The sequence below is a fragment of the Zingiber officinale genome, chromosome 8A (assembly GCF_018446385.1).
Source record: "Zingiber officinale cultivar Zhangliang chromosome 8A, Zo_v1.1, whole genome shotgun sequence".
Taxonomy (NCBI): domain Eukaryota; kingdom Viridiplantae; phylum Streptophyta; class Magnoliopsida; order Zingiberales; family Zingiberaceae; genus Zingiber; species Zingiber officinale.
This window is the reverse complement of record NC_056000.1, coordinates 64,174,433-64,186,514: the sequence shown is the minus strand read 5'-3', so window position 1 is coordinate 64,186,514 and position 12,082 is coordinate 64,174,433. Positions and strand designations below refer to the sequence as shown.

The window sequence follows — 12,082 nt, the reverse complement described above, 5'->3', positions numbered from 1 at the left end:
TATTCCTTTTAATATTAATCTTCATTATTTATGGGTCCCACAGTCCACTCAATTATCTTAAAAATATATCATATTAAATAAATATATTTTAAAATATTTGAATTATTATTATTATTTAAATAATAATCTTAGTGTTTTAAAAAATAATATTATCATTAAAAAAAAATAATAAAATAAAATAAAAGATGAATATATCCCTCCCCTCCATCTCTCCTTTTACTCTCATAGTGGAGAGGAGTATTAAATAGATATTATAATATTCATTTAACACTTTGTTATTGATACCCTAAGTAATTGGGGTTAAGATCTTGATCAATTTGTAGCAGACTTAAAATAAGTCATTTCCTAAGTGACGATTTCATTTTGCTTCAATAATAAATTATAATTTAAATATAAATAAAATATGATAAAATAGTAAACTTTATTTATCCATATTTTATTCATTCTCAAATGGAGACAGAACCAAGCTAGCCAAATTGAGCCACGATAATAGACCATGAACACTTAGACCGAGAAACACACTTCCTAATGAACCTGATCCAAACCCGCACAAATTTTGGTCGACAAAACACTTATTTTCTAAAGGCACAAGCCTCCCACACTTTTACAAACGAAAGTACGTGCGATCGAAGCGTGTACCTTATTAATATGAAATGCCACTCTGCATTCAAAAGTATGACAAAAAAAAGTATGACAAAAACAATGAATATTGAAAATGAAAAAAAAAACAAAAGAAAAAAGAAAAAAAGTAGCATCGATCGAACCATATGACCACCCCCACCCCTCGTCATCATAATCCTTGGAGAACCTTTTGGGGATCGAGTTGGCCGCTGCAGTAACTGGAAGCCACGAGAGAAAGCTCCAGCCTTCCGGTCCATTCTTCGCCAGGCTTCAGAGTGATCGGCTTCTCGATGTTCGCAGCTCCCACGCAGAGAGTGTGTTTGTAGTCATTATCCCCGAAGTCTGGAATGGACTTGGCCTTTCTGTTCCAAGGGTTCCACACCACTGCAGAGGTCGACCGCCGATCACATCAGAGAACGAATCCATGAAAAAGACTATGCCGTAGCTCAAGTGCTTACCGGCGTCAGGCAGCCCATCTTTGCGCATCACTAGAGTCCTTTTCTTCTCGTGGTCTATGATTGCGATCTTAGTTGGTATGCCCACGTAGACTCTGTCGATCTTCTCTCGATGCAAAAAATGAAAAAGTTAAGAAAACAATACAAAAAATAATAATAAATGGTAATGATTGCGTCACTTCTATACCTCAGACTCAAATGTAAGTGCATCTCCTTGTTCAGTGAAACGCTGTCCATCCTTCAAATTGTCAAGGTAATCCCAAGTCTCCAGACCTTCAACCCGCACTTCACTGAAGAATTCAATTACACGATCAAATTTTATTTTATTTTGTCTATATAAAAAATAAAATCCTTCTCTCTATTGGATTAGTGACTAGCCTGATATCCGAGAGGGAAACGTAAGTGTGGAAGGCAATAGTAAAGGAAAAGGGTTTTCCATCAGGATTGGTGTTTCTTATGCGCGATGTCAACAAGAGATCTCCTCCCAGTACCAAGGCAATTCGAAGGCGGAACTCGTAACTGCAGTCGAATATTGAGAAATTATTCACAGCAAAACATGAAGGCTGGAAGGAGACGACAGCGGGAACGAACCTGTGAGGCCAGTTCTTGAGATCTTCCGGGGTTGGCTTTAGGATTAAGTCGACATAGCTCTTGACGGCGGAACTCGTTGGTAAAGGTGGCGGATTAGTATCGACAGTCCAAAACTTATTCCTGGCAAATCCATGTCGTTCGAGATTTCCAGAGCTTGAAAACTGCTTTTATACGATGGAGTCACACTGTGCTATAAAGAATTTTGTAGTGTAAACAGATGGAAAATAGAACCATTACTTGTGGGAAACATATTGGGATGCCACCACGGATAGCTTGTGGGGGCTTAAAGACGGCCTGTAAGAATTTTTGAGTCATTGCCACAGAGAGAGTTGAAAGATGGATGTTTGTAAATCATATAACATAATATACAATGATAAGGAAGAAAATCTAAATTAGCACCTTTTTTTTATGATTATAGGTTAATATGTTTACCTTACTACTAACAAAAAGCAACTCCTCCCTACGATTATTTTTCCAGGATGTCACCTGACCTCCAAACAAATACACCTGCAATTATAGTCGTTCATTAAAGAGTTGTCAAAATTATATCCTTAGGGAGCCAATAAAAAAATTCAATGAAAAATTATGTTCGAAGAAAAATATTTCTTAAAGAAAAGATAAACAAATGAATATATGGATTGTAGTCAACAAGACAAATCTAAATCAATTATTCAAAGGAATGAGTAGTATACAAGGGAAGTACTTGAGAGAAAACAATATTTTCTATTAATTTTCTTTATTGAATGACACAAGCCTGGAAACAATAATTTCTAGTAAATTTTCTTTATTAATGATGATGGAAGAACACAGGCCTGGAAACGATAATTTTAGTAAATTTTCTTTATTGAATGATGATGGAAGAACACAGGCCTAGAAAGTCATGTGAAACTGTTAGAATTAATGTGTTGTAATCAACACCATCTTCATTAGGCATTATGAGAGAATTGCAACCATCACATTAAAGTGATTGTCTTTATGGTTGCTGCACGTTAAGAATGAGTGAAACGAAGAGTCCTCATTATGAGAGACTTTTGGTCTTCCCATTCAGTTTCTTTCAAAACTATATATATGCTTTGTAAGGCTAAGTTGAAAGTACGATTCAATAAGGAAGAAAAGGAATCATTTCTCTCAACAAAGTCTATTCAACATTTGGTATTAGAGCATCCAGGTTCTACCAATCCACCCAAATCTATGTCTAGCTCAACCTCAACAAATATCAATCATCTCATTCCGGAGTTTAATGGTGAAGATTATGATTTCTGGTACGTAAAGATGAAGACTATCTTTCGATCTCTTAACCAATGGGAGATTGTGGAGAATGGAGTGAAAGAGCCGGAGGAAGGAGCCGAACTCAATGAGGCCAGTCTGAAGAAATTAGAGCGATCTCGGCAAGCCGACGCAAATGCTCTTTCAATCCCTCAAAGAGCAGTCACTAAAACTATCTTTTCTAAAATCATGCGTGCCGACATTGCTAAAGAGGCGTGGAAGATCTTGCAGAACGAATTCCAAGGAGATATGAAAGTCAGAGTAATTAAGCTCCAATCACTACTCAAGGAATTCGAAAATGCCAGAATGAAGGAGAAAGAAACACTTATGGAGTTCTCAACCAAAATCTTTGATTTGGTCAACCAGATGAAATATCATGGTGAAGATGTTACAGACCAGAGAATGGCGCGAAAGATCCTCATCAATCTTCCTGAGAAATATGATCCCATCATTGCCGTTATCGAAGAAACAAAGGATCTGTCAACACTCACAATCCAAGAAGTGATGGCGTCCCTAAAATCGTTTGAGCAAAGATTGTCTAGACACTCTGAAAAATCAATAGAGAGTGCATTCCAATCAAAGCTCAATACTGGCAACAACGAACGAGAGGATAACTCGAGTTACAACCAGTCAAAAGGTGGAAGAAAATCAAGAGGACGAGGTGGACCTAACTCAAAAGGAAAAGAAAAAGGAAAAGGAAAATACAACACATCAAATTGCAGCAATTGCAATAAGCCAAACTATTCTTAGAAGGACTGCTGGTTCAAAGGTCAATCGAGATGCAACAAATGCAATCGATTTGGTCACCTCGCCAAAGATTGTCGAACTAGGAACACTCTTCAGGCAAGTCAGGCTGAGACAAATCAAATAGCCTGGGAAACATACGGAACATTCTATGTGTGCCACACATCAATTGACAAGGAGAGTAGAAAATGGTTACTAGACAGTGGATGTAGCAATCATATGATGCCGACCTCAGAAATTTTCTCCGAGCTCGACGAAAGCTTCATCGCCCCTGTTCAGTTCAGGAATGGAGAGCAAGCAAAATCAAAAGGACTTGGAAGAATTGCGATCGAGATGAAGGAAGGACCAAGCTACATTAACAATGTCCTCTGTGTGTCGAACTTGAGTCAAAATTTACTCAGCCTCGGACAATTGATGAAAAATGGGTACAAACTCTGCTTCGATAATAACGAGTGCATTATCTTTGATAGACAAGATAAGTCAAAGGTGTTCACCAAAATCAAGATGGTCAATCGAAGCTTCGCTCTTAACATCAATTATGCCGACCTAAAAGCTCACTGAGCTTCTACCTCAGACTACTCGACCTCAACGTTATGGCATCAACGACTCGGCCATCTCAACTTCCAAAGCCTCAAGGAGTTGTCTGACAAGAGTATGGTGCACGGACTTCCTCGCATAGAAGAAAAGCAACACGTATATGAAGGATGCGCGTTCGGAAAGCAACACCAACGTCCTTTCCCAAAAGGAGTATCATGGAGAGCTAAAGACAAGCTGGAACTTGTCCACACCGACGTCTGCGGACCAATGGACACTCTTTCTCATGCTCATAATAGGTATTTTATTCTTTTCATCGATGATCACATTCGTATGACTTGGGTCTATTTCATGAGACAAAAGTCCGAAGTATTTACGATATTCAAAAAGTTCAAGAGTCTCGTCGAAAAACAGAGTGGATGCTTCGTCAAAACCCTACGAAGTGATAGGGGCAAGGAATACACTTCCAAGGAGTTCCACAAGTTTTGTGAAGATGAAGGAGTAGAAAGACAACTAACGGTAAGGTACACCCCTCAACAAAATGGTGTTACCGAGAGGAAAAATCAGACGATCGTTGAAATGGCAAAATCAATGATACACGAGAAAGGTTTACCCAAACCTTCTGGGTTGAAGCAATTTACACTACTGTTTACCTATCCAATCGATGTCCAACCACGGTCATACCAAACATGACTCCGTTTGAAGCATGGAGTGGTAGAAAACCATCAGTGAACCATCTCAAGGTATTCGGAAGCATATGCTACTCTCAAATTCTAAAAGTGAAACGAAGTAAACTTGACGAATCTAGCAAAAGATGTATTTTTGTCGGCTACAGCACCATGAGCAAAGGCTATAGACTGTTTAGCCTAAAAGAAAGTCAAGTTATCATCAACCGAGATGTTCAACTTGATGAAAATGCTTCATGGAATTGGGAAGAAAACAAAGTCGAGACGAAAGACGTTCTGATCATCACTGACAAAGAAGACAACGATGAGCCTATTTCATCAGTGACAAGCCCATCAGATCCAAACTCAACTCAACTCAATGAAGAAAGCCACAACTCAGCTGATTCGACTTCATCAAACTCCTCATCCCCGAGCTCAACTCCAAAAAGGTATAGATCGATAAACGATATATATGCTACGTGCAATTATTGTTCAGTTGAGCCCAAAAATTTTGACAAAGCAATCAAAGAAGAATCGTGGAGGAAAGCAATGGAGGAGGAAATCCATGTGATCTCGAAGAATCAGACATGGCAGCTCGTTGACAAACCAACAAACAAAGAAGTCATAGGTGTTAAATGGATCTACAAAGTCAAGCGTAACCCAGACGGATCCATTCAAAGGAACAAAGCCAGGCTCGTTGCGAAAGGCTATTCTCAGCAGCCTGGAATTGACTACGAGGAGACATTTGCCCCAGTAGCTCGACTAGACACAATCCGAACCATAATTGCATTCGCCGCCAACAAAGGATGGAAGCATTATCAACTCGATGTCAAGTCAGCATTCCTCAATGGCGAACTGAAAGAGGAAGTTTATGTAGATCAACCTCAGGGCTTCATCCTCAATGGAAAAGAAGAGAAGGTCTACAAACTCAAGAAAGCGCTATACGGACTTAAACAAGCTCCTCGCGCTTAGTACAGTGAGATCGACAACTACTTCAACCAAACAGGATTCAAGAAGAGCAAGAGTGAAGCAACCTTGTATGTCAAACGTCAAGGTATCGATGTTCTTATAGTCACTCTGTATGTTGATGATCTGATTTTCACTGGAAGCAACAAAAAGATGATCGAAGAGTTCAAAGATGACATGACTCAAAAGTACGAAATGAGCGATATGGGTCTACTTCAACATTTTTTAGGCATGGAGATCTACCAAGAAGAAGAGACCATCTTTATTTGCCAAAAGATGTATGCAGAAACGATTTTGAAGAAATTCAACATGTTGGGATGCAATCCCGTCTCTACACCACTCATTATGGGGGAGAAATTGAAGAAAGAAGATGGAGGAAAAGCAGCGGATGCCACTCATTACCGTAGCCTCATTGGTAATTTACCATACCTCATAGCAACCCGACCTGATCTAATGTATGTCGCAAGCATGCTCTCAAGATTTATGCAGAGCCCGAGCCATTTCCACCTCGGTGTAGCAAAGCATGTCTTGCGCTATGTCCAAGGAACAACCGACCTTGGTCTAAGTTTTCAGAAAAATTACACAGTTAACCTCGTCGGCTACTGTGACAGTGATCTGGGTGGATCCTTAGACGACATGAAAAGCACCTCAGGATACTGTTTCTCTTTTGGTTTAGCAATGATCTCATGGTTATCCAAGAAACAACAAAGTGTTGTACAATCATCTGCCGAAGCCGAGTATATCTCAACATCACTAGCCGCTTCACAAACAATATGGCTTCGAAGAATTTTAGCCGACCTTGGTCATCATTAGGATGAAGGAACTGTGTTGTACTGCGACAACAAGTCTGCAATTGCTATGGCTAAGAACCCAGTTCACCACAGCCAAACTCGACATATAGCACTCAAACATTATTTTATCCGACAAGCAAAAGAAGATAAAGAAATTCAACTTGAGTTCTGTCGATCTGAAGAACAGTTGTCGACATCCTCACAAAAGCACTTCCTAGAGAAAGGTTTCAACAACTCCGAGCTAAACTTGGAGTCCGACAACACATTAAGGGGGAGTGTTAAAATTAATGTATTGTAATCAACACCATCTTTATTAGGCATTATGAGAGAATTGCAACCATCACATTAAAGTGATTGTCTTTATGGTTGCTGCACATTAAGAATGAGTGAAACGAAGAGTCCTTATTATGAGAGACTTTTGGTCTTCCCGTTCAGTTTCTTTCAAAACTATATATATACTTTGTAAGGCTAAGTTGAAAGTGCGATTCAATAAGGAAAAAAAGGAATCATTTCTCTTACCAAAGTCTATTCAACAGAAACACATTGTTTAGCAATATGTCTACATAAATGTTCAATTATCATAAAGAAAGGCAGAGAGGAATTATATATATTAAAATATTTAATGGTTTAAATATATCTAAAAACTGGAAAAGACCACTGATGGAGTACTCGACGTAGACTCCTAACTAGAATAATTTATTCATGTATTTTTATACAGAACAATTACAAAATAATTACAGATAATGAACTAGTGTTCATCGCAACTTTCCTTTCATTGAAATACAGATTTTAAAAGTCAACGGGTATATATGGAAAAGGGAACCGCCGCTTTGATAGTTTTAAGCAGAAGTTAAGATGCAACGAAAGAGAAGAAATGTTCCTGAGAAGGACAAGAGCCCCCACTCTAACACTATCGCTATGTATGTAGTAGGATTTGATTAAACTAATCAATTGCAATTCCACTTTGCTTCGCATGGCAGGTCAAGTAACGAATAGATCGAAGACTTTGTTCTAATTATTTCGCATGGTATGCCAGGGAACCAATAGAAAATAGAATTTGAATTGATAACATGCAAGATGAAGATTTAAATGGCAAGAAAGAAAGAAGAAACAGAGAAACAACGAATAATTGGTCAGCTTACAAATACGGAACACAGAACACTCATAATAAATTTCATGGCAATTAATGATATATCGGTACGAACAACGTATTAATGGAAAGAAGTAATATGTAAATGCAAATGAATAAATTAAAACAGCTATTATACCAATTCTTTTCGATTGCACAAACACAAGATTAACCCATCCATTTTAATCGATCGGATTCTTTGATGAATAAATCCTGCATAAATAACTCACTAAAAACGAAGGTGCGGCAACCGATGCAAGTAATCCCCAAATCGAGATCGCTCCTAACAAGAGGGATTAAAAAAGCATCTATCTGAATGTAGTGAAAGATCAAAGGGAGATGGAGATGGAGATAGCTAGAACGGATCCAGCATTACCAATGTAATAAAAAGAAAGCAATAGCAGTGCGAGAGTGGTTAGAACGTATCAAACAAGATTAAACAAATTAACATGGAAGAAGAAGACGGCTAGAACGGAATCAACAAATTAATATCAATGCAACTTTCGATTTAACGCATTCAAGCAATGCAAAAGATCCGCAAATCAATATTGCTTCTACGAACAGGGAATAAGCGCTCATCTAAACGGAGACAAGGATCGAAGAGAGATGTAAAGGACTATAACGGATCCAGCACCACCAATAATGCAATAGAAACCAAGAAATTACATATCAATGCAACAGCAGATAGAATGATTTCAAGCAATCTAAATGATCCGCGAATCCAGATCGCTTTTCCGAACAGGGAGCAAATGCACATCTAAATGGAGTGAAGATCCAAGGGAGATGAAGGGGACCATAACTGATCCAGTATACGAATATGAAGTGGACAGAAGGTATTCAAGCAATGCAAATGATCAACGAATCCAGATCGCTTCTACGAACAGAGAATAAACACAAGTCTAAACGGAGAGAAAGATTGAGATAAAGAGAGGGCGGACCTCGGCGGAGCAGCCTCGAGGTTCCCTGAGCACGATCTTGTCAAGGTCATTGACGCCCTTGCAGAGCTCCAACGGCAGTGAAGGCCCTGCCATGTCTTCCGCGATCGACCGAGATCGATCCCCCACCACCACTTCCACCGGAACCCTAGCCCAGATCTATCGAATCGAATCCCTCGCCGCCCTTCGCTCGCTGGCAATACCAGAGTGAGGCAGAGGACGAAGGAGAGGAGCGAATGAGACGGTGCGACCCTGCGGCACCGGCATATTTATAGGCGAAGGCTCGGCCGTTACGAGGCGCTCGTCCCGTGGTCCCCAGGCCATCCGCGTTGGTTTGTTATCGGACCACGATAGCGTTCGCGGAGCACCGCTAACGTCCAAAAATTAACCCGTTTTGCGCCTTCTCAACTCCGGCGCGAATTGATGCATGAAACAAATTACGTCCTGCACCCTGCAGTTCTAGTAGTTATATCCAACGGCTCCAAACATTTCCCGTCTCTGACAATTTATAGAATTATTTAAAATAAATCTTGGAGCTTTTTGCACGTGTAAATTTAGATACTTTCCGGTGTAAAATTAATAATTGGGTCCCATAAAGTGTTTCAATGATAGATTTGAAGTTTTATTGGCATTTTCAAATTAAATGAAAAACTACGTTAATTTGATTGACTATTTTTTTTTTATGATTATTCGGTTTATTTTTTTAATAATTTATATTTTGTTTAGTAATGTTGTAATATTATTGTCTATCATTTCTTATCAGTTTAAGATGTTTCAATTGTACATTTTATTTAAAGAAAATATTATTATAAATAAATAGAATTAAATCATGAATACTTAAATGATAATTTAAATAATCTATCCTGATTATTATAAGGGTAATTTTGAATGTAGTCCCTATTGATAAACAAATCTTTGCATGTAGTCCCCATCCATAAAAATCTTTGTTTTCACTCTCCCGTCAAACATCTTTACCTAATTGGCCATGATATTTTTAGGTATAAAAAGTCTAAAAATCAGTATAAATCCTCTTAATTTTAGACTTTTTATATATAAAAAATAAGAGGGACAATTTTGATAGAAAATATACTCGATTTTTAATATAAAGTACTGACTTTAAGAAGAATTATACTAATTTTTAGACTTTTTATACTCAATTTTAAAATTTTTGTACCTAAAAAATTTGAGAAGCAATTTAGGTATCAATATTTGCATGAGGGAGTTGAAACAAGTAATACTTTATATGTAGGGAGTGGAAACAAAGTTTTTTGGACATGAGGATTATATGCAAAGTTAACATTATGATTGAGGATTTTTCTCTAATTTATTATAATCCCAGGGGTAACTTATGCTTTTTCAAATTAGATCTATAGAATAATGGATAGTGTTATGGTCGGACAAATAATTAACATAAGTTTCAATATATTTCTTCATTTTTAAGTATAAATTAATATTTTTCATATTTCAAATTTATTATTATATAAAAATACATAGATTTAGGGTTCATGAATGAGTTCAAAATTGAATCAATCAATTCAATTGAATGAGTTAACCAAACTTTTCAATAATTATACATTTCTCTTTAATTTTTTTATTTAGTTAATTTAAAATTAGAGACTTATAATTTACCTATTAAAAAATTTAAGGAGGTACTTATTCAGTTTATTTCATTTAACTAAATTAAAAATTTTAAAATTAAATTTAACTAATTTAACTAAATTAACTAAACTAATCAATATTTTTTTAAAAAATATAAATTTTTTGAAATAAACGAATTGGACTTTTAAAATTTATTTATATACCCTTGGATATGAGGATCGAATATATGAAATTCGATTCGAACCTGATCAACTTATTGGCTATATATGAATGGAGAAGAGATGAAGGGGAAAGAAACTTCAATGTGAATGTGACTTTAGTCATACATTAAAAGTTTTAAAATATATTGGTTGGTTTATATTGATTCACATGCATTGATGATGTGAACAAATACATGGAGAGAGACTCTGTCACACGTGGGTGCAAATCAAGAGTCCAAATTGCATTGAACCAAATTGACTTGCAACAACCCTAGACCTCTCTCACATATTTGGAACCCGTAACAAACATTTTAAGCATTTATCAATCGCTTGTAGACCAACGTTCAATCAAGGACAGACCACTAAACGTTTGCAGTTAAGGAACTTTGATAAAAATCTCATCCTACCTAAACCACCATACCCAACATAAACATTAACATCACAACGAGAAGGGTTTAACAACAGGGACCACTCATCCTCTCATACAAATAAAGGAAAGGACTCGGAAGAAAACAGAAGCTCTCACAACACTTCTAAGGCATCTGGATAGTGTGTCATGTGTCCATCTCGCCTCCTCATCTACTCCATCTACATGTCCTCCATAATATCCTGGGAGGTATATCCTTCATATATAATTTAGGTATCATGAGTCTACGAACCCAACAAGAACATTCCAATACGAAAGATACAACATCCATAAAGTAATAGAAACAATAACTAATAGGCATAGAGCATAAATTCGAATACAGAATAGAGAAGGAAAATACAATATGTAAAAGAGTCTACTTTGCTAATAAGGCTGGACATGTTGTTGGTGCAATATCCCTAGGCTTAAGTCTTGATGTTTAGGTTTCGATGTTTGACAATACATGGAGATTACAGATGCAATCGCCCGTTTAGGGAGATTGTTGATACAATTCCCCTCTGGTCAAGGTTGACCAGTTAGATGTGAAGAAGAGTCAAGTAGGTCAAAGGGTTGACTGTATATTTGACTGGGAAAGTCCTAACTGGAGGTTAGAAAGTTGGAAATCCTGGTGAGTGAAGCCAGGTGAAAAACCTAGTGAGTAAAGCTAGGTAGTTGGAAAATCCTAATAGGTGAAGCTAGGTGAAAGTCCTAGTGAGTGAAGCCAGGCAGGTGAAAGTCCCGGTGAGTGAAGCTGGGCAGTGGGAAAATCCTAGTGAGTGAACCAGGTGAAAATCCTAGTGAGTGAAACTAGGTGAAAGTCCTGGTGAGTGAACCTAGGCAGATGAGAAGTTCTAGTGAGTGAAGCTAGGCAGATGGAAAGACTTGGTGAGTGAAGCCAAACATGTGAAAATCCTGGTGGGACAAGGTTGACTGGACACCTGGGACCGAATACTTGGCACAAGGAAATCCAGATGGGTCAAAGGTGACTGGACATCTAGTGGAAGGAAGTCCAAGTGGGTCATAGAGGACCGGATACTTGGCACAGACGATAAATCTAAGTGGGTCAAGGAGGACCGCATTTGGTGATCAGAAGTCCAACAAGAAGTTTGGCAGAGAGAGTCCTGATGGGTCAAAAGTTGACCAAACACTTAGCAGTCGTAAGTTCAATAGAGAGTTGGCA

The 12,082-nt window shown here is 37.8% G+C and overlaps 1 protein-coding gene across 1 annotated transcript; it reads right to left on the bottom strand.

Annotated features, from left to right (window-relative positions):
• Positions 1 to 790: 790 nt before the first annotated feature.
• LOC122010913 (putative glucose-6-phosphate 1-epimerase) lies at positions 791 to 8,793 on the bottom strand. Its single transcript, XM_042567380.1, has 8 exons — positions 8,701 to 8,793; positions 2,100 to 2,174; positions 1,905 to 1,961; positions 1,668 to 1,828; positions 1,455 to 1,595; positions 1,264 to 1,366; positions 1,080 to 1,179; positions 791 to 1,005 (listed from the first exon to the last, which is right to left on the bottom strand). The coding sequence occupies exons 1-8, from the start codon at positions 8,791 to 8,793 to the stop codon at positions 791 to 793; spliced, it is 945 nt and encodes a 314-aa protein (XP_042423314.1).
• Between the last annotated feature and the right edge of the window lie 3,289 nt (positions 8,794 to 12,082).